The sequence below is a fragment of the Astatotilapia calliptera genome, chromosome 23 (assembly GCF_964374335.1).
Source record: "Astatotilapia calliptera chromosome 23, fAstCal68.1, whole genome shotgun sequence".
In the NCBI taxonomy this organism is placed as follows: Eukaryota; Metazoa; Chordata; class Actinopteri; order Cichliformes; family Cichlidae; genus Astatotilapia; species Astatotilapia calliptera.
In genome coordinates, this window is record NC_137443.1 from 15987946 (window position 1) to 16011992 (window position 24047).

The 24047-nt window shown below is 40.9% G+C and overlaps 1 protein-coding gene and 1 long non-coding RNA gene across 2 annotated transcripts in view; both read right to left on the reverse strand.

The window, feature by feature from the left end:
• The window catches only part of slc1a7b (solute carrier family 1 member 7b), a 51518-nt gene extending 32004 nt beyond the window's left edge, over positions 1-19514 (reverse strand). Inside the window, exon 1 of the mRNA XM_026159730.2 lies at positions 19184-19514. Within this exon, the coding sequence (XP_026015515.1) occupies positions 19184-19324 (141 nt within the window). The 5' untranslated portion in view covers positions 19325-19514. The remainder of the gene's footprint in view (positions 1-19183) is intronic.
• Positions 19515-21453: 1939 nt separating this feature from the next.
• LOC145424555 (uncharacterized) lies at positions 21454-23596 on the reverse strand. The gene is made up of 2 exons (XR_013905630.1): positions 23296-23596; positions 21454-22769 (listed from the first exon to the last, which is right to left on the reverse strand). It is a non-coding gene; the product is annotated as an uncharacterized LOC145424555 (long non-coding RNA).
• Positions 23597-24047: the final 451 nt, after the last annotated feature.

Genomic DNA, 24047 nt, shown 5'->3' on the forward strand with positions numbered 1-24047 from the left:
TTTTTCAGTACCTCCATGCTTTAAAAGTAGTTGCACAAACTGACGACTGAGGTATTTTTGGTTTCAAAGAGACATTAGAAGCAGTCTGACTGTTATTGGCCTATCCACTCTGTCTTCTTCTTTTACCAGGACTGCTACAGAAGCACTGAAAAACTTGCACAGCTATGACTTTTTACTAATATGGCTATTTAAGGTTTTCATTAACAAACTATATGAATTAATGCAACTTTTATTATTAATAGAATTCAGCTAAGGGGGCACAGATACTTTACTGGGTGGGCCTAACAACAACACTAATCATAACCTAATCATATTAAAGTATCCATAAAGAAATTCTGTACATTAATATTAACAGCTGTAGCAGAAAGCTAGCTCTCTTATTCATAAAACTGGCTCTGTGCCACAACTAGGCAAACTATAACCCTGGTAGCTCTGATGCTAGCGTTTAAAACCCAGCTAGCTGGAGCTACCATCACTGACATATCAAACATTTTGGACATTTACTGCAGTGCTGCTTCTTTTTTGTTTCAATTCAGTGGGCTACATACTGAACTTTAGAATTACAAACAAAGTATCAATCCTTATTGAAAATCGCTAACAATTTCTCCGTCATTGAGGAGGGAGTGCCACACAGTTAGTCATTTCTTTTTAATTCAGATTCATTCCTGACTGAATAAGTGGGAAAAAAATTAACAGGGTGAATTAACAAATTGTTAAAAGTGTTTAAAAAGCAAAAAAAGGCAATTGTGTTGCCAAGGCCGATTGACTTTGATGTTGACTTTAGCCTTGAGATGAAATTATGTCCCTGGCTGTCACAAAAGCAGTGATTTTGTAATTCCAGTTGGAACAAGGTAGGTGATGAGTATTTTATCAAGGTTGTAAATCCCACAAAGCCTCAGATCTTCTATTGCTTTCATTTGTATATACAGATTTTCCCCCCTAACTGGCAGTTTATTATAACATACTGGAACAACTGTAAGTTCATGACCTGCGATAAATTGAAAGCCTGTCGTGGGAGTACCAGGCTATCAATTTATCGCATGGATGGAAAATGTGATGTTAAAGTGGTCCAGAAAAAGAAAAATCTCACTGTTACCTTTCACTGGTGTTGCATTTCTTTGATGTTTACATGAGAAGTTGTTAAGCATTAAACAGAGATTTGTTAAATCAGATGGAAAAAAAACAGCTGCAGCAGAGCGGGCTTACACATATGGACAGTGTATTAACATGGATGACATACCAGCTTTTGACCTACAACAGCTTACATTTCCCTGCTTTTCACTGCATATGTTCAGATTTCATTTTATTCAGAAATTACCCCAGTTGGTCAATAGAAAACGGTCAATAGAAAACATGTAGTCGCTTTCTTGTTTGACCTTTGTTGTCCTCTATTTTTTGAATTTGGATTTCCTTGTTGATTGTAGCCTCCTTTGTGTTTCTCCATGTTCAGTCATGTATTAGTTTTGCTTCTGTGTTTTGTTGCTTCCAGATTTATTTTGTAAGTCTTCTGTCTCTTGTGCTTTCCCTTTATTTTCACTTAAGCAGGCCTTTCATTTCAGCTCTGCATTGTTGCCCCATGTCTCAACTCTACCAAATTTACTTTCTGCATGTTCTCTAGATGAATACAGGACTACCTATATAAATTTAGCTTGGTTTTTGGTGTTTTTTTTGTTTTTTTTAAACCTGTACTGTAATGGACCCATCACAGGAGATTTCTCTGACATGTTTCTTAATGATTACAATGAATGCACTTACAAAAACAATACACTGGAAAGCAATAAGATCATGTTTGTTTTGTATTTTTATAAGATTTAATATCATTCATTCATTCAATTCAGAAAATGCCCAACTCATCATAGTGCTGCACAGTGATGGCAACAAGAAAGATCAAAAGAAACATTTAACCTATTATTAAACTTAATTGGCTCAAAATGTAAAAGAACCCACCCACCACTTCAATCACACCCTGGATCTTGTTCTGACATGTGACATAGGAACTGAACATTTATGCAGTGTTCCCTGAAAACCCTCTTTTGTCTGATTACTTCTTAATAACACTTAAATTTACAATAATGGATTACTCAATAGTGGGTAATACATTTCATTACTGTAGACGTCTTTCTGAAAGCGCAGTAATTACATTTAAGCATATTTTTCCTCCACTTATTGTGTCAACACAGTGCAGAGCTGCTACTCCCACAGAGGTCGATTATCTTGTTAATGGTGTCACATCGACATTGTGCATGACTCTGGATACTGTGGCGCTTCTGAAAAAGAAAGCCTCAAATCACAAGTACTTGACTTCCTGGTATAACTCTCTAATGTGCACCTTATAGCAGATAACCCAAAAGTTAGAGAGAAAATGGTATCTCATTATTTTAGAAGATCTTCATTTAACCTGGAAAAATAGTTTATTGCTCTATATAAAAGCCCTCCTAAAATGACATCTTACTTTTCATTAGTGAAGAAAATAAGAGCAACCCCAGTTTTCTTTTCAACACTGTAGCCAGAATCAGTCTGCTGAGCCAAACTTTCCTTGAACCTTAACTAGTAATGAGCTCACAAGTTTCTTCACAAATAAAAATATAACCAATAGAGAAAAAATTATTCATAACCATCTCATGCATCATTACATGCAGATACTTTCAATAACAGTACGACTGATGAGTCGTACTGTTTTATCTCAAAGATAGAAAGAGTAGTTTTAAACTTAAGTGTCTAATCAAAGACACTTATATTTCAAAAAAAGCATTTTTTAAAAATCTTTCACAAATCACAAAATCAACACCTACTGTGAAAGTGGAGTTCAACTGACTATTACTCAGTTTTATGGAAAGAAATCCCTTCTGATTGACTTTAAGAAACTCCCAAAGCAACATCACTGGTGTGTAAAGTAGACCTTGTTGTTCATTCCTCTCACAGACTCTATTACTCAATAGAGACTGGCGTAGGTGGAAGGAATATTTCAACAGGAAAAGAGGTGAGAGTCATGGCTAAGCACAGAGAGGTAAATCTAATATGCAAGTTTTGGGGAGTTTGTCGGCAGATCCTGTGGGGTTTTGTGTGTTTGTGAGTCCACCAGGCTTAACACTGGCCTCTGTCCAGTGCAACAGCGGACAGCTGTTCTCTATCAGCTGTGCTGTTTCCATCCCATGCAGCCAGAGCGCATATCTCCAAAATGAAACTGGCAGTGGATCAGTTGCTTGACAAAGCTTCTTTCCTCCCAAGTGGTCTCTACGGGCGCAGTGCAGTTTCAAAGCTCTGAACCAGGATCATGCAATTTAAAATATAATTACACTTCATGCACCAGAATATAAAGATCAATTGAATATGTGCTACACAAGACCTTACATAAAAGTATTTATGTTTTTTACGTTTTCTTTATTCTCTTCTCATCCCATCATAAATAGAGGGTGGTTTTATCTTGTGTTAAATTAATTGGTTAATGCCCTTTATTAATAATGAAGGTGTTATAACGTTTTCACATACTAAAAACGAGATGAACAAAGTGTATCGTTTATTTATTTTAATGTTAAACATGTGATTGAGGCTTCAATTTTGAAGTTAGAAAATACAAATGGTAATTGAAAAAAGTGAGTCCTTAGAGGTGCTGTGCTGGATTCAGAACCACCGGATGTATTATTAGAGCATGAGCACCACAGAGTTTACTGTGTATAATCTGGATTTCTTTTGGCTTTTAAGCTCTGTCTGTTAGATTGTCAATACTTCCACCTTTGTTTTGTTCGCCCAGTGTTTACTCTGTGTATAATAATCCTCTTTTCCCTTTGTCAAAGCTTCTGTTATGTTCCTGTGAAGTCTTATGTCGCTTGCTCCTGTTTCTAAAAATAATAATTTGATATAATAGAAAAATAATAATAATATAATATAAAAATATGTTTATTCTAAATAATAAATAATAATTCATGAATTCAAATAAATATCAATTTTTAATAACATGACACCTAATCACATATGAACATGAATTAAAGGCCCTTTAAGTTTATGTAAGTCCATCCATCCATCTATCCAAATGACAACCGCCAGGTCAGTTAAATGTGAATGGTATATTGTAGCCATTAAACAAATAATTAAGTTCAGGTACAAATAGAGGGGTTGGCTTAGAAAAAGTGCATAAAACTCAATTTGTGGGTGTGACGATAGCTGACAAAATTTGCTGGAAATGTCACATGTGAAAAATCTGTTACTGTTCTCTACCTTATTTAGACTACTGTGTGGAGATGGGCTTATTTTTATTGTATTTGTATTTATTTGTTCAAAATCGACTTGTCTGTCTGTCCATCCATCCATTATCCTCCACTTATCTGAAATCGTGTGTGCAGGACCTTGTGGAGCTCCTTTTGTGAGAGAGACTGTTGACGTGGACAAACAATCTCTGTAATCAATAAATTACGTAAACCAGCCAAACATGATTTCCTCAATCAGCAATGCTTTTCAGTGTGGTGATTACACATTTTTATTACAGGCACAATATCTGTAATCACAGCGTAGACAATTTTCTTCCCTGCAAAACTTCAGTTTACTATTTTACTTTTATGTTTTTTTGTTTTTACATTTTTTTGTATAGCTTTAGTCTTTTAATTCATTCTCACTACTCTCAGCCTAACATTCAGCCACATATTTTCTTTAGGAGTTGGTAGAGACCAGAAACAGTTAAACAATAATTTGTTTCTTTCAATGTGTAAAAATGCAGCTCTTTGTTTACGAGGTATCCATATAAAATGAAAGGTTGCAAGCGTTCAGTTGTGAAGACTCCTTGCCAATAGCAATCATGGTCTTTTGTGTTGATTGTTGGATGTTATACATTTAGTCACTCACAAAAAAATCTAGAAGAGCTGTGGCGGTGCACATTTTCACAGATAGGCTGAAAACAGGGCAGTGACCCCAAGCAAACAGATGTGGTGGCTTTAAAAACAGTCGGTGTCCTGAGCTAATCCCACTAGAAATTGGTGGGATGATACAAGGAGAGCATTTTACAGGAATTATTTATACAGGGAGGCAAATTGACAGGAATACACAGGCTCCAGTACAGCGCTGCAGTGATCTGAGCCCCTAGATCCCCTGGCAATATGATTGTGTTTGTGAGTTAGCCTTGGTCCAGACTTATCACCACCTAATTCCCTAATCATGATCAGACCCAAAGATACAAAGTTATTTATATTAAAAGCATTCAAAAAGCAACACAACTTGATATCTAACCAACCAAATTAAACACACACCATATTAATGTCTCATTTGAGTAAAACAGCACTTCTTTAGTAATTTGGGGAACAGGGGTACAAGTCGAACTCAAAAATATAACTTAGATCAAGCGCCTCTTTGCAAACATTATTAGATAAGAGTTTGAGTAGAGAATAATAATTCTGAGAGTCAGTCTTAATGATCTATAAATACCATTAGCCAGATGGAAATTCATCATAGTTGTTTGTTAAAGGAATTAATTTGTTTCTTTTAAAAAATATTTGGAGGAATAAAGGTCTGAAAATATTTTAAACTGTCCAAAATACAACTAGTAAAAAGAGAAATGAATGGCGCTGGCATGGAAGTGTAATATTGTTTTCCAGGGATAACAGAGGGAGTTCACTGAGGGGGGTTATTGCTGAAAGAGGACAGGAGTCAAGCTATCTGAGTATAGTGTGGAAGTGCAGCTGAATCCCATATCACAGCATTTATGAATTTATAAAGATAAATATCAATATATTGTTCACTTTGTTTTTGTTGTTGTTCTATACTTTATCGCTGCTTTTAGCATCTGAGGTATGTCGCAAAATCCACACTGCTGTGCTGTCTGAGTCATCCATCATGCTGTGTCCCAACCTCTAAATGCAACTTCATTATGCTATTCATACTATTCACTGGTCATAGACTCTCCTGCTGCTGATTTGCAACTGTGGGCTTGCTCTTTATTGTTTTGATCTTGATATGGTGTCATTGCTTATCATTTTGTTAAACCAACCTAGTCATTTTCAGTAAAGTATCTTACCGCATTGATTGCACACAAAAATGTGGTCCCTGCACTTTTTGTATGAGATTAAACAGTTTCTGTTTGGTGTGTGGAACTGAGGAGAGAAGTGCTACACAGTGGGGTGTTTCTTTAAAGAGGCTTTAAAAATACCTTAAGATGAGCACTGAAAAAATCTGATTTCTTAAACATTCCATCTCTCTTTGTACTTCATGTTAACCTTCCCTCTGCAACACTTTGGATCAGCTGGAGGTTTTTCAAAGAACTAAAGGGACATTCTTATAATAAAATTTTAAATTAGTCCAACTTTGAGGCAATAATTATATGGACTACGGATGTGTCATAAATAAAAAGGTGAGTAACAAAAAGAAAAAAAACAAACAAACAGAAGAAAACCGTTACCATAAGAAAGTCACTGTGATGTCACCTTTAGAATGGAAAACTCAATGATTTATTCTTTACTTCTATATGTTTTCATAGGTAAACTGGGAGTTCATACAGTACATGCAGACAGTGTGTAGCAATTGATTAGCAGTAGTTAACTATATATATTTAATTCCCTTATTTGAGTTGTATGAAGCAGCATTAGCTTCTAGCTGGCAGACCAACTGCTGTGGAAAGTTGCTGACGTCACTCTATGTGACACAAATTGCTGCAGTTTTATTGACTTCAAGGACCAAAAAGGAAAAATCTTCCTTTTTCTTTTTTTGTTTCTGACATTCCTGCATTGTGAGTTATGTTCAGTAAACAGTCTGGCTGCAGAAGTCCATTCATCCATTTTAAAATGCTCATCTGGATGTAGATCGCACAGGCAGTGGTCTTAGCCAAAACCTCCCTCTCCATGCTTACCTCTTCCAGCACTTCTGAGGACAGACTGAGGGATTCCCAAACCAGTGGAGAGATGCAATTTCTCCAGCATCCTGTGTCTGAGCCTAGCCTCAACTAAGAGGCGTCCAGGAGGCACGCTCATCAGATGCCTGAATTAACTCCACTGGCTCTCTTCGATCAGAAGCAATGGCCCCACTCTAAGCCCTCCTGAATAACCAAGTTCCTGACCCCATAATGCTTTTGGTCTCTACCCACAACTCATACCAACAGTTTTTCATTAAAAAACAAAACAAAACAATAAAAATAAAACTGTAACTCTGAGAAAGGATGCACCTCACACCCAAGACACTGAGCAGAGAGCAAAACTAGAGAATTGTTTTTGGAAAGACACATTTTCATAAATAATTCAAGCTTCCTTGAAATATTAATGAAGGTCAAGGATTTTCCATTCAGAATAACTGTATTGTTACTAAACACAATTGCATTGTTAGTTTAATTTTCAGCTTGTAAGGCTGTGTGTGTAACCGTGTGTGTGTGTCTGTGTTTGTGCACGATCAAAATGTCCGTTACTGTATATATGAGTTTTTTCTCATATTTTGTCACAAAACATAAAAGGTGTTGACATGAATAAAGCTTTTTGCAGATGTGTGTTCGGTGACCCATTGATATGTAATAATGTCATAGTTACTGCAGTTTTTTTTTCTTTTACTTCAGATCAAACTTTTTTTTCTTTTTAAATTTTGGTTTAGCAACAAAATTGGCAGTTGCTTGCTTGATTGATTCTTGTAAATGTTGTTCCAGTCTTATTTATACTTCCAGGCTGTGCAAAGTGCAAAGTTAGTCTCTTATTATTTTAAAAGCAAAAACTGTCTAAGCTGTCACAAAAAAGAAAATGCTGCAAAGGTGTGGTGAACAAGAGGCGTCCAGCATGCTAAGAAGCTAAAAATGCCAGTACACTATCCATCAACTTATGAAAGTCATGTTTTGCACAGAGTTGATGAATGTAGGGATGGTGTCAGGGGGGAGGTGTACAGACAGTGGACTGAGGGTCTGCAGGGCGAAGTGGATGCATTATGATAGCTAAAGCGCTTTTCTGTTAAGCAGAGAGAGCTTAGTTTGCTGTGTAAGAGCAGGATTAGCACTTGCATACGACCAGCAGAGAAGGTCTGTTGCAGCTCTGCTCATCTTGCACTCAGGCATTAAGGGTCAATGTGCGTATGCCTGCATGTGTGTGTGCGTGTGCAGTGAACTGGGCAGTACAATTTGACAAGGTTCACCAACCAAGTGTGACACAATGAAGCATTAGAGTACAATAAACAGCATCACTGAGAAAAGTTCGTTATAGTTATATATACCAAACATGTTGTTTATGTTTTGTAATACAGCTATGTTGCATATATATATATATATATATATATATATATATATATATATATATATATATATGTCAGTGGCTTCTATCTCCTCCTTTGGCCAGCCTATTACCCCCAGCAGGGTACCTGATCACGGGCAGGGCGTACGTGTTGATGGCCCGGATCTTGTTCTTACCATTCAGCTGACTCCTCAGGACTTGCCTGACCCTCTGCAGGTACTTGGTGGTTGCAGCTTTTCTAGCGGTCTCTTCATGGTTCCCATTCGCCTGCGGGATCCCCAGGTACTTGTAACTGTCCTCTATGTCTGCAATGTTGCCTTCTGGTAGTTCAATCCGCTCAGTTCTGACTACCTTCCCTCTCTTTGTTACCATCCGACTACACTTCTCCAGTCCGAACGACATTCCAATGTCATTGCTGTATAGCCTGGTAGTGTGGATCAGTGAATCGATGTCTCGTTCACTCTTGGCATACAGCTTGATGTCATCCATGTACAGGAGGTGGCTGACAACTGCTCCGTTCCGTAGTCGGTATCCATAGCCAGCCTTGTTAATGATCTCACTGAGGGGGTTCAGGCCTATGCAGAACAGCAGTGGGGACAGAGCATCTCCTTGGTAGATCCCGCACTTGATGGTGACTTGTGCTATGGGCTTGGAGTTGGCCTCTAGTGTTGTACGCCACATCCCTATTGAGTTCCTGATGAAGGCTCTTAGGGTCCCATTGATCTTGTACAATTCTAGGCATTCCAGTATCCAGCTGTGGGGCATTAAGTCATAGGCCTTCTTGTAATCAATCCAGGCAGTGCACAGGTTGGTCAGTCTGGTCTTGCAGTCTCGGCTGATTGTTCTGTCTACCAGTAGCTGGTGTTTTGCGCCTCTGGTATTCTTGCCAATTCCTTTCTGTGTCCCGCTCATGTATTGACCCATGTGCCTGTTCATCTTAGCCGATATGATGCCTGACAGGAGCTTCCATGTAGTACTGAGGCAGGTTATTGGTCGGTAGTTGGAGGGGACCGGTCCCTTCTTGGGGTCCTTGGGGATCAGGACCGTCCGACCTTCGGTTAGCCATTCTGGGTGTCTCTCATTAACTAGCAGCTGGTTCATTTGTGCTGCCAGACGCTCGTGGAGTGCAGTCAGCTTCTTTAGCCAGTAGGCGTGAACCATGTCGGGCCCTGGTGCTGTCCAACTCTTCATACTGGAGACCCTTTCTTGGATATCTGCCACTGTGATGGTTACTGGACCCTGTTCAGGGAGGTCGCTGTGGTCTGCCCTCAGATCCACTAGCCACTGAGCATTGCCGTTATGGGTTGCGTCCTTCTCCCATATGCCCTTCCAGTATTGCTCCGTCTCCAGCCTTGGTGGTGCTGTTCTCTTATTGTTCCCTTGCCACTGAGAGTACACCTTTGCTGGTTCTGTGGAGAACAGCTGGTTTATTCTCCTGCCTTCTATCTCTCTGGTGTACCTCCTCAAGCGGCTGGCCAAGGCTGTGAGTCTTTGCTTGGCAGTTTCCAAGGCCTCAGGTATGGACAGCTTGCTGTATTTCTTATGCACCTTCTTTGTCGCACCTTTCTGCAACTCCGTTAGTTGGCTAACCTCCCTCCGTGCTACTTTGATCTTGTCCTCTAGCCTCCTTCTCCATGGAGGGTACTGCCCCTTGTGGCTGTTCAACTTGTAGCCAAGCATCTCACTGATCACTGCTGCCGTATTGTAGATCAGCTTGTTAGTGTCGGTAATCGTGGTTGTAGGTATTGTCCGTAGTGCTGCATTAACATCATCTAGCAGACCTTCTGAGGGTACTTCACGTAATCTTGGTAACCGGCTACGGGGGATCCAGGTTTCAAGCTTGGCCATGATCCTATTTTTCAGGTCAGTTCCTCTCGCACTCAACGGTCCTTCTCCTATCGCACTTGGGGCTATGTACCCAATCTTGGGTGGGGGCGATGATATCTCCCCCCTGACCTGGCGTCCTGACTCCTCCTTGCCGTAGCATTTGTGTTGTACCTCGTCAATCTCTAGCTGTGAGAGCAGTCCCTTCTAGCTGTGAGAGCAGTCCCTTCTTCAGCACCCTGAGGCTGTACGCTAAGCGGAAGGAAGGGGGCCGGGGACTGGTGAGTGTCAGCACCACAGTCCAGGATGAGACAACGAACATCCAAGAATACATTGGGAAGATGGCCCCAACTGACCGAGTGCTCAGTGAATACCTCAGGCAGCAGAAACCCAAGAAAGAGGAGGGAGACAAGGAACCATCATAGAAGGACAGGCCCCTGCACGGTATGTACCACCGGCAGATAGAGGAGGTGACTGATATCCAGAAATCCTACCAGTGGCTGGACAAAGCTGGACTGAAAGACAGCACAGAGGCACTAATCATGGCAGCACAAGAACAAGCTCTGAGCACAAGATCCATAGAGGCTGGGGTCTATCACACCAGGCAAGACCCCAGGTGCAGGCTGTGTAAAGATGCCCCAGAGACAATCCAGCACATAACAGCAGGGTGCAAGATGCTAGCAGGCAAGGCATACATGGAACGCCATAACCAAGTGGCCGGCATAGTGTACAGGAACATCTGTGCCGAGTATAACCTGGAAGTCCCGAGGTCAAAATGGGAGATGCCCCCAAGGGTGGTGGAGAATGACCGAGCTAAGATCCTGTGGGACTTCCAGATACAGACGGACAAAATGGTGGTGGCTAACCAACCGGACATAGTGGTGGTAGACAAACAGAAGAAGACGGCCGTAGTGATCGATGTAGCGGTTCCGAATGACAGCAATATCAGGAAGAAGGAACACGAGAAGCTGGAGAAATACCAAGGGCTCAGAGAAGAGCTCGAGAGGATGTGGAGGGTGAAGGTAACGGTGGTCCCCGTGGTAATCGGAGCACTAGGTGCGGTGACTCCCAAGCTAGGCGAGTGGCTCCAGCAGATCCCGGGAACAACATCGGAGATCTCTGTCCAGAAGAGCGCAGTCCTGGGAACAGCTAAGATACTGCGCAGGACCCTCAAGCTCCCAGGCCTCTGGTAGAGGACCCGAGCTTGAAGGATAAACCGCCCGCAGGGGCGTGCTGGGTGTTTTTATATATATATATATATATATATATATACACTCAACAAAAATATAAACGCAACACTTTTGTTACTGCTCCCATTCCCCATGGGATGGACGTAGAGACCTAAAATTCATTCCAGATACACAATATAACCATCCCTCCCAAACAGTGGTCACAAATCAGTCCAAATGTGTGGTAGTGGGCACATCTGCTATATTGAGATAATCCATCCCACCTCACAGGTGTGCCACATCAGGATGCTGATCTGACATCATGAGTAGTGCACAGGTGTACCTCAGACTGCCCACAACAAAAGGCCACCCTGGAATGTGCAGTTTTGTCTCACAGCAAAATGCCACAGATGCCACAAGCAATGAGGGAGCGTGCAATTGGCATGCTGACAGCAGGAATGTCAACCAGATCTGTCGCCCGTGCATTGAATGTTCATTTCTCAACCATAAGCCGTCTCCACAGGCGTTTCAGAGAATATGGCAGCACATCCAACCGGCCTCACAACCGCAGACCTCGTGTAACCACACCAGCCCAGGACCTCCACATCCAGCAGGTTCACCTCCAAGATCGTCTGAGACCAGCCACCCAGACAGCTGCTGGAACAATTGGTTTGCACAACCAAACAATTTCTGCACAAACTGTCAGAAACCGTCTCAGGGACGCTCAACTGCATGCCCGTCGTCCTCATCGGGGTCTTGACCTGACTCCAGCTCGTCGCCGTAACAGACTTGTGTGGGAAAATGCTCACATTCGATGGCGTCTGGCACGTTGGAGAGGTGTGCGCTTCACAGATGAATCATGGTTCACATTGTTCAGGGCAGATGGCAGCTGGGAATGTTCCAGTTCTTGCATGGCCAGCATACTCACCGGACATGTCACCCATTGAGCATGTTCGGGATGTGCTTGACCGGCGTATACGACAGCGTGTACCAGTTCCCACGAATATCCAACAACCTCGCACAGCCATTGAAGTGGAGTGGACCAACATTCCACAGGCCACAATTGACAATCTGATAGACTCCATGCGACGATGTGTTGCACTGCATGAGGCAAATGGTGGTCACACCAGATACTGACCGGTTCTGGGTCCCCAGACCCCCAATAGCACAAAAAACTGCACATTCCAGGGTGGCCTTTTGTTGTGGGCAGTCTGAGGTACACCTGTGCACTACTCATGATGTCAGATCAGCATCCTGATGTGGCACACCTGTGAGGTGGGATGGATTATCTCAATATAGCAGATGTGCCCACTACCACACATTTGGACTGATTTGTGACCACTGTTTGGGAGGGATGGTTATATTGTGTATCTGGAATGAATTTTAGGTCTCTACGTCCATCCCATGGGTAATGGGAGCAGTAACAAAGGTGTTGCGTTTATATTTTTGTTGAGTGTATATATATATATGTGTATATGGGATTGGAAAAGTTACTTTACAAAATGTGAGCTGTGAGTTTGAAAGCTGTAGGTTCTGGAAGCTTCAAAGAGAGGCATTATTGGTGGGATAACTGAAAATATAGGTTCCAGAACTTGTAAAGCTTTCTGCCAAGAAATGATATTATTTCCACAGCTTATGTCATCATGTCAGACCTGCTGAACATTATTTCTTATTTAATAGAACTGTTATCTCTGGCGCCAAAGGACATCTTATGTCATGGTGCTTGTACCATAATGGACTCCTTGTATTTCTAATACCTCAGTTTCCCTTCAGTGCTTCCCTGTCTGCTTCCCTGCTTGTTTTTCCTTCACTTTTTCCCCAGTTTTATTTCAAAAATTCAAAAATCTTATTGCTGTCATCAGTTTCACCTGCTCCTATTAGTTCTGCTCTTTGTTTAGTCCTGTTTCTCTCTCATTCTGTCTGTTTGTCTTATTTACACTTCACTCTTCCTTTTGTTTACCCTCACCCTCTGGACCAGCACTTTCAGTTGCAAAGTGATTGCACAGGTTGCCTAGTGGGAGGCGACTTGAAGGCTTGCAAATAGTTACAATTTATAATTTAATTTGTTGCACTTGCAGAAAGATAACCAACATATTGCAACCAATCAGAATTAGTCTTTCCTACAGAACACAATGTGATGTTCTTTATTGTGAGGGTTTTTTTTATCCGTATGTAGAGGGTAACAGATTTGCAGTAGACTTGCAACAGATTTATCACACTTAATCAGACAAAGGAGTGCATGTAATTGCCTGCCTAACTCCATTCAAACACAAATAAACAGCAGGCTGACTCTGTCTAATTGCCACTTTATCACAAGTTACAAAGTTACTTTGAAGATGGCATGTGACCGTGACCAGTCTCAGACTTGGCTACCATCTTTGAAGCAACCAAATGAGTGACAGCAAGATCATAACTACACTGGTCATACTTTTTATTTGATAAATATTCTTCTTCTGTTTGCATTAAGGTCATTTTAAAATACACATACCACACTGGCTGCAACCAGATTCATTGAACAAAATGACAATACCTTGACACCTTGAGATGTGAAAATGCCCAGCACCACAGCTGCAGTTTGATTCCAGCTAGTGACTTGTGCTGCCATTCCTTCAAATTTCTAATCTGCCTCTTTGCTGTTTATGAAGCAAAGAGGAAAGACAAAAGTGCAAAAAACCCAGTGAAACGCAAACCCGAATCTGACTTTGTGGTCTTTACTAATTCATTCTCACATCAAATATGCAGAAATAGTTTTCCTCTTTCAGTATGAAACAGGGGTTTTCTCTAATGTTGTCTTTCCTCTGCAATATAAAAGGCTTTGAGGCAGCTGCTTTTATAACATCGTGCTATAGAAATAAAACTGAGCTGAATTAATTTGAAAAGTATGGAAAACAGACTATTCGAGTTTAGCTGCTTCACCTTGGGGCTTTCAGTCACTCTGAAAAAAAAGTGTAGGTCTAATCAGTGCTTCAGTCAAAAATATACAAGAGCCACTTTATTAGGTACACCTCTTCAAAAGCTCATTAATGCAAATATTTAATCAGCCAATCAGATCACGGTGACTCAGTGCATTTAGGAATGCAGGCATGGCCAAGATGACCTGATGAACTTCAGACAAAGCATTAGAGCATAAGATAATTTAAGTGACTTAGAATACGGCTGTTACTGGCAGACGGCCTAGTCTCAGTATTTTTGAGAAGTTTGAGTAGTTTTGATGTGCACTGAATGGTGTATGAATGAAGTCTGAATGATAAAGTCTATCTATCTATGCATCTGCAGCAGCTGAAGACCACACCAGGTGTCAGACAAGAACAGGAAACTGAGACCACAATTCACACAGGCTCAACAAAAGTTTGTAGTAGGAAGTTAGAGAAAATGTCACCTGGTTTAATGATTCTCATTTTCTGCAGCAACGTTTGGATTGTAAGATTGTCACACTTTGGCATAAACAACATGACAGCCTCAATCCAACCTGCCTCGTATCAGTGGTTCAGGCTGGTTATGATGTAATGTTGTGTGTTTATTGGCACATTTTGGGCCCTTTAGTACAAATAGTGCACTGAGCCTTGTTGCTGACCATGTCCAGCCCTTTCTGACCACAGCTGCTTTCAGCAGAATAATGAACCATATCACAAACCTCCAGTCACCTCAAACTGGAATCTTGAACATGACTGCACTGTATTCAAATGGCCTCTGCAGTCACCAGAGCATCTTTGAGATGTGGTGAAACAAGGGATTCACATCATGGCTTTGATATACAATCTGCAGCAACTCTGCTTTCATGTCAATATGGATCAAAATCTCTGAGAAATATTTCCAGTGTGTGTGTCCCTGTGGCAAAATATTTTCCCGATGACAATCACCAGCTCCACCAGGTATTTGTGCATCTGTCTGTTGCGATCTCATCACAGAAATAATCTTGAGTTATTTTTACATTCTTTGTCAGTCTAACTGTGAAATTTGCAACTAATGGGCTGCTTCTACAGACTTCCATTATACTGTAATCTAGTCACCCACCCAGTACCCAGTCCTACACTTGTACTTCATATATTCCTGTGCTAAAAAATGTTAGGATGTCTCTTCTCTTCAGATTTTAATTCCTTTGAATATTATCTTTGTTTTTGTTTTTTCTTCTTTTTTCATTTTTCTGCTGCACAGTCCAATCCCCCTGCTCCCCGAAACAAGCTAAGTCTTATCTCACATACATACAGACAAACACAAAAACACACTTAAAAAGATTAGCTGTACTTCCTGTTTATGCCCTGAACCCCCAAACACAGAGAGGATCTGTGTTTGGGGGTTCAGAGCAGAAACAGATAATCTGCCTTGAAACATAAATGTCTTCTGTGTAGGTTGCGATGAGCCCCACTGACAGGCACTTTTATTTGATGTACAATTAGAGAAAGCATTTATTTGATTGGATTGTAATCCCCTATTGTGAGAGTAAAGGAGCCACAAGCTATTTTTAGGTCTATTTGAGAATTTGACAGAGCTTTAGACAGAAGGCTGATGGGAAAGAAAAAGGCTGCATTTTGTTTACGGATCCCATTAAAGCTGCTTGTTGACCGAAGCAACTTTACTGTAAATGAATGCTTAGGTTTCCTGTAAATGCTTTAATAAATTAATGACAACAAACATGAATACACACACACAGGAACACAAATACTTCCTCTGCACGAGGGATATAATAAATATAGCAACTAAGTTATTGTTTTCTCTTTTGGTTTAAATTCTCTTATATAGTAACAGCACAGCATCACCAGAAAAACAACTGTAAAGGGGTTCAAATGGCCAGTGTTTATGTAGTATGTGGTGTTATTTAGAAATTTAGAGTAAGCGAGAGACACTGTATTGCCTTTGCCAAGTATTTGCTTATCTGCCTTCACATGCATATGAACTTGAGTGACATCACATTCTTAATCCATGGGGTTTAATATGATGTCAGCTCACCCTTTGCAGCTATAACAGCTTCAACTCTTCTGGGAAAGGATTTCCACCAAGTTTAGGAGCGCGTTGAAATTTTTGTCCATTTTTCCAGAATGACATTTGTGAGGTCAGACACCAATGTTGGATAATCATCCATGTCTTTATGGACATTATTTTGTGCACTGGTGTGCAGTCATGTTGGAACAGGAAGGGTCCATCCCCAAACTGGTCCCACAAAGTTGGGAGCATGAAATTGCCAAAAATGTCTTGTTATGCTGAAGCATTAAGAGTTTCTTTTACTGGAACTAAGGTGACTGAGGGCAGCTCGTGAAAAACAAGCCAATGCTGTAATGCCTCCACCATCAAACTTTAGACTTGGCACAATGCAGTCAGACAAATACCATTCTCCTGGCAACTGCCAAATCCAGACTAATCCAATGGATTGCCAGACAGAAAAGTGTGATTCGTCATTTCAGAGAGCACATCTCTGAGAGCGCACCACTGCAACTGACGTTTGGTTTAGATGCAACTGCTCGGCCCACTCCATGAAGCTCTCTACGCACTCTTCTCGAGCTGATCGGAAGGTCACGTGAAGTTTGAAGGTCGCCCTGTGATTTTACGTGGCCTGCCACTTCTTGGCTGAGTTGCGATCGCTCCCAATCGCTTCAACACTAACAGATGACTATAGAATAGTCAGCAGTCTGTAGTGAGCACAAGTTGCACAAGTAGCATCCTACCAGAGTACCGTGCTGGAATGCACTAAGCTCCTGAGAGCGAAGATGAATATTAATATAACCAGGTTAAATTTTGATATGGCTTTAAGCTATACATCATACATATGTATGGTACTTTGAGTAGCAGGTGGATGCTGACACAGGAGACTACAGGCCAATCACTTTCTGTCTGCTATGCTTTACCTCAGGCGATATGAGCCACTGAACTAAATCTCTCGACCTTGTTCATTTTGGAGCGCTTTGGAGCCTTGAAAGGAGTAAAATATCTGAGAAAATAATATGATCTGCTGTGCAGTTAACTGTGCCAACAGACCAGGAGGGCTGCACTTCAGTTAGTGAATTTCTGGTATTTTATTTGTAGGCATCTAGCTGGCCCTATGTTATGAGTTAGCTTCTGCTACCTAATATTTGGACTGCAGCTTCTTATCCATTTATGGCTACTTGTTAAATGTTAAATTCAGAGGGCTCATATTTGCTTTTGGGAGTCACTGGCAATCAGCAAATTTTAATGCACACGACTATGGTTTGATATATGAACAAGTAAACAGCTTTTGCTTACTATACTTATTCCTTTTATTATAGTGGCAGCTAAAAGTTTCCCCTTCAGTAGAAGTGATGCAGAGCTAAGTGCATCGTTTTGTGTTTTGTGTTTTGTGTGTCTCTCCTCTCTGAGTCAGCTGCAGTACAGGGTAGAAATGAAAAGATGATATTCACGTGTAAGGCGTATATAGCTGGATGAAGCTAGAACTGATAGTTCACAGGACAAATCTGAGGGGCAATGAGTGAGTAAAAAACAAGGTTCTGTAACACAAATTAAAGCTGCACCCACACTGGAAGCAATTCTCAGTAATAGTATTCTCAGATACCAGAAACTGAATGATGTTCGGCGATTGAACCTGGTACAGGTTAAATAACTGCTGCCATCCAAGATAAACATTTCTCAACTTTCAGGTGAGACCTTGAAATGACTACCAATAACATCACCATGTACCAGTGACTGACATGTATGCTGAATATAGAATAGACAATTGCCTACTAATTAGGTAACTTTCAGCTTCAAAGCAGTGTGCAAGGAGTGGATCACTTCCAGTGTAGATGCAGCTTCCGCCCCCCCCCCCCCCCCCCCCCACACACACACACACACTCCAGAGACATGAATGCATTCCCAAAGCGTTTCCACCCAAATTTATCAATCACAGCTCAGTAGAATTCAATTTTTATTCATTCATCCAAAAGATTTCAACACTAATGGTCTAAATCTCAAAGTACTGCTTAGGAAGGTAGCTAGATGAGTACACAGTGCTTTTCTTTCTTGTTTTTATTCAGTTTCATGCATGTTTTTACCTTTAATTTATGGTGGAAAAAAACTACTTTAGTCACTCGTGTTGTATGAATGAGCAGTTCTTAGGAAAGCTAAGACCCACAACTTGCACAGCCACTTTGAACAGGAACAATCACACATCCATTTGGTGAGTGTATTCTTCTTGCTGTGCTCTTTTCAAAAAGGAACTTTATTGCTCCTGCATGTGTTTAGGAGACATCTCTACCCAAAACAGTTACACTCTATCCAGACAGAAGCAAATGTAAAATCAGTGCAAAGACACATTAAAGCAGGAGTACCATCAAGAGTGTGCTAATATAACTTTTCACTCATTTAGCAGAAAAACAAACGCATCATTTCTTTTGAAATTTTTACAATAACACTTTTGCTGAAGCCTCTGACTGATTTGCTTCCACAATGTTTTTCCAGCTCTTCCCCAATAAACTTAGGAATTTAAATATGGAGACTGCTGGTCTTTCCATCCAGTGTTTCAGGTTATTATCTCGCTATACACTAAACTCCTGGCTAGCCAGTCTTACTCGCTTTGTTATTGCCTGTTTCCTCACCATACACACAACTACTTCCTGCAATGCATTATAATCCTCATTATTGCAGAGAGTGTAGTACAATTTTATCAAATACAACCAGAGGGTTTTTCATTCTCCTGTGGGAATTATTGCGATCGCTTTCAAATTGTTATTATTTGATATTGTTATGAATGCAGTAGGTTTCCTGGAAATAAGGTCTGTTTTCTGAAAATTCAGATGATTTTTAGTTTTTGATGACAGCCTTTATTAAACAGTACAAGGGTAAGCACTTTATCACTTAGCCAATATGCAGTTTAGGGTTAAAGGCTGAACTTCAATAAAACTGGGAAAATATTGGTATGAATAATAATGCTTTACATGGCTAATATAAGCATCATTTTCTCAATTTGATGAAAACAGCAACCTTATGTCTTTGTACTGAGTATACATACAGGGTTCTCTCTGCATGACGTCACACTGGGTCAAGGGGAGGAGACACACTGACCTGCTCCGTGAGACGCCGTGTCCTCAGGAAGAAACCCAAAAGACATCCAATGACCACAGCCATCACTGACATGATGAGGAGCCCGTTCTGCTTGCAAACATTCTTCACCCTCACCCACACTGCATCCAAAGCCATGGCCATTGTGAGTCACCTGTCGTCTGTCCTCTCAGCAATCCATAAATATGGCCCAACCAAAGCTTTAAACTCCAGGTGTAAGAATGAAGGAAAAATATAAAATGAATGAAGAAAAACTATGCAAAATATCCACTCCTCTGTGACGTTTTAAAGCACCTTTGGGCTCAGCATTCCTCTTGTCTTTACGCTGCAGCAATCTGCACTAAGCTAAGAGGATCCTCTCACTTTCCAGGCATGTCCTCCCATCCTGCCCCACCCATCAGCATCCCTGTGTGGGCTGACCCACTGTGAGTGGGTGGGAACAGCTGGCAACCATGTCACAGGGGGTTAAAGATTCCCAATCCTGTTATAGTGCAACTGTATTAAATAGGTCTGAAGCTGGATTAAAAGTCCATGAACAATTTGACAAAGGTTAGCAGAGTAACCTTACGGACCCTCTGAGAAAACAGGGGGATATGTCTCACACACAGTGGTCATAGAACTGCTTTTTGAAAACTTTATGTTGGCTAAATCAGCAAAGCAGAATTCATGATGATCCTGGGGTTTGCAACCCAGTATCACCAAGAACAATGCTCATACAGGATTTTGGACAATTTGCTTCCAAACCTTGTCACCATTTTACTATACCCAAATAAGATCTTCCTCAACCTTAAACAAATTCAATGAAGATGTTTTAATTAACAATTTTCACTATTTGGGCATTTGTGCCATTTGTGTCAGTAAATGAACTACACTAATCTCTCATATCATCTAACAATGTTATTTCAGTTCCCTGAGGTTTGTGGGCATCCATTTATATACCACTCTCTTAAGGTCTTAAGCATCTCAGTCAGGTTTAGGTCTGGACGTCTGACTGGTCCATTGGAACATCTTGATTCTTCAGTCATTCTGTTCTGCTGTGCTTTGGATTATTGTCCTGTTTCATGACCCAGCTTTGGCCTAGTTTTAGCAGACCGACAGATGGCCTCATATTCGACTCTAGAATACTTTTGTAAACAGTGGAGTTTATGGTTCAACTCAGCGACTGCCCAAATCATCAGCCCTCCAACACCCTACTTGGCAGCTGGTAGGACATATGGTAAATGGAGTGATTCTTATATAGCGCTTTTCTACTCTCCTCTATACAACATGCCTCATTCACCCATTCACACCCACTTCTATACACAAGTGCAAACTAACCTGCATTCACACTCCGATGAACGCATCGGAGGACAATTTGGGTTAGTATCTTGCCCAAGGATACTTGACATGCAGACTGGGGAAGCCAAGGATCGAACCACCGACCTTGCGATCAGTAGCTGATCTGCTCTACCACCTCAGCCACAGCCACCCAATCTCATCTGTCCTGATGTCTTCTGGTTTCTTCAGATACAGCTTTGCCACTCTTAGCCATGCTGCCACGTTCCTTTTTAGAGAGAATAGGCTTTCTCCTGGCAACCTTTCCAAACATACCACATCATACGTATTCAGTTTCCTCTTAACTGTATGTTACTTCTAAGATGCTAAATGAGGCCTGTAGAGTTGAGACATATTTGTCTTGAATGTTTTCCACTTATTAATAATCATTCTCACTGGAGAATCGTGGACTAAATTGTTTGGAAATGATCTTATAGGCCTTCACAGACTGATGGGCTGCAGCACTTGCTTCTTAAAATCACTACTGATCTCTTTTCTCCTTGGCATTGTTTTAATGCACACCTGAATGCTGGAGCTCAGAAAACTGCCAAAACATCTGCTTTTATAGAGGTTTCACACTTTAGATGCCGATGAGCATTTAATCAAGTGCATTTGATTATCAGCTCTTGTCGCTAGTTACTTAATTTCCTGAGAGCAGAAGGGGTGTAATTAGTTTTTCACGCACTGCTTTTAGCTTAGTTTTTGTTAAATAAATAATTATATCATGTGATAAGTCATGTTTTGTAGCTTATCTGAGGTTATATTTGAAGGAAACGGTTTCCAAGGCCTAATCCGTGGATCGACTTCCTTCGAGGCGTGGACGTCTATCAGCAGAGAATGTCCCTTAGTCTGTAACACAGTCAAATATATTCTCAAGCAATATTCAAGCATGCCATTCAGCGTGTTAGTACGAGCTCGGGAGCAGCTTGGGAGAACAAGAAAACAGAGACTGCTTTAGATTGTCTTCCCAAATTGACTCAACTTTATTCACAAGTACAACAGTTTATATAGAGGGTAAAATTCATGAGACAGCAGATTATCAGTTTAAACCAGTACAGACCAAGATAAGGGAGCGTCTTCCTGCCCTTGGGTGAAGAAGCATCCTTTGTGTAGTTTATTAGTTCAGCTACAATTGTGATTATCTCAGCGACATATTTTCAAGGCACAAAACAAAGAGTTCTTTCATTAGTGAAATCTGAAACAAACCATTTGGCCTTCAACAGGCGTCTAAAAGATTAAGAAACTAATGTAGCTGAGGGAGTGATCTCTGTGGTATTTCAACCTTGTACCAGCCTGTGATTCTCACACATCAATTCTTGGGTCAAAGAGAAAAATAACTAAAACAAAGGGGCCTTATTGAATGACAGAGTTTTCCTGCATAATGTCACTATAAAACAATATCCAGTAAATGCTACCATGGTACTAAAATACCTAACAGTTCCCCTCTTTTATTATTTTTAAAAATAATAACTCAAATAGAAAGGAAAAATCACAAATGTAATAACATAATATAAAAAGCAAATCATAAAATGTAATAGTTCACAACCTAATGTTCAATATACACATCAGGAACATCATTGGTAACATCTGGCACATCCTCAGGATCAATTTGTGCTAATTGCAAATACATTGAAGTAGCTGTACTAGTAGCTATATGGGTTATCATTGAAAATGTGGCTTGCAGAAATTTGAACAGGGTTGCACTTTACAATACGAAATAGTAAATAAAAATCCTAAGGTTAATGCAGTAGATATGATTAATAACCTAAATATATAAAAAAGACAGTTCTTTAGTCGTCTTCTGGCCTGGTCCCAGGTTCGAGAGACACCGTATAAGCGTCGTGTGATGACAATGGGCATTTCATTTTCTCCATTATCAGGATGAAACGAGTCTATCTTTATCAGGTTAGACATTGTGTGGTACTCTAGGCTTTCTGTTCCTGCTGGATGTTCGAGTACCTTGTTGTTGTTCTTTCAGGCGTTGTGTGTTAATCAGTGATTGTGTGTGTGTAGGTGGATTGGATCCAGGCGTTGGCTCGCCTGAGTCGTCATCTACTTGATCCGACGCCTTAGGTGGTTTGGTGGGGCTGGTCTTAACCCTGCTGGCATGAATCCACTGAGGTTGTCCATCTGTTAGGATGCTGGTTCTCGTCACTGCAAGTACAGTCTGGGGGCTGGAACACGCGGCCTCCCCGAGTGCCCTTGGTTTTAGTGACTTTACCAACACCGCATCTCCTGGTTTCCACGGATGGGTTGGATCTATGGAAGGGAGAGGCTGAGAGAGACAAACTTTCTGATAGTTAGTATTCAGTGTTTCTACCAGGTTATGAACATAGTCAGACAATGCAGTGTCTATGTCCCCTTCCAATAGCGGTGCCCCTCTGGAGGCTGACCATGGTGTTGGAAACGGTCTTCCCATGATTATTTCAAATGGAGATAATTTGGTTGCTGCGGATGGAGTCATTCTAATCTCGCAGAGGATTTGAGGAAGTAGTTTGATCCAGGTCATTCCTGTTTCTATCATTGCTTTAGTCAGGCGATTTTTTATGGTCCTATTCATTCTTTCTACAACTCCTGAACTCTGAGGGTGGTATGGCACATGATATTTCCAGTCTATTGCTAGAGTTTTAGCACACTTTTGAATTACTTCTGATGTGAATGAAGGTCCTCTATCACTGTTAATTTGGTGAGGTATTCCAAATCTGGGTATTATTTCATTGCATTCTATCATATATTTTTTACAGGACTTTTTAATCAGCCTACTTTCCTTATCACAAATAGTATTTAACATTTCTACTGACCTGTTTTCTGGCGATAATCGTTCGGGATAGGGCTCCGGAAATACATTAGGATGCATTAAAGTTATAGTTCTTAAGTTCGAGACGAAATCAGTCACGTAAGCACTTCCGCATGTTCTGGATACGTAATCATGGAAGTCTTCATTGATTCGCGAGCGTGGGTTAAACGTAACCGGAAGTGGGAGTCGTACTGAGCCGCTATTTGTGATTTTATATTTTATTTTTTTCGGTTTTACAGTTAATTTTGAGTTTTTATCGGACCCGTCTAAGGTCTTTGAATTATTCTGACCCATGGTCAGTGATTTCCAGAGGGGTTTAGGCGCTTGAAGGTTTTAAGTTAGTTTTTATTTTGCTGTGGCACACCTGAGGTTACTTGATTTTTTTGCTAGCAATTTTATCTTTTTAGTGAGCAACTTCTCACTTTTTAACGAGCAACTTCTCGTTTTATGACCCCAGGCAACTTCCTGTGTCCTTTCTGCTGGTGAGCAACTTCTTAGTTTATGACAGCAGGCAACTTCCTGTGTTTCTATGTGGGCCACTAACGAAGGCTCCTCAGCGTATCCCACTTGTTACTATGTGGGCCACTGAAGAAGGCCTCGTCAGCGTATCCCGTTTCTATGTGGATCACTGAGAAAGGCATAACACAGTCTTATAAAATAAAAGACGAGTGCCTACCTTCGTCAGGATCCCACTTCTGACACCAAAATTGAAGGAAACGGTTTCCAGGGCCTACTCCGTGGATCGGCTTCCTCCGA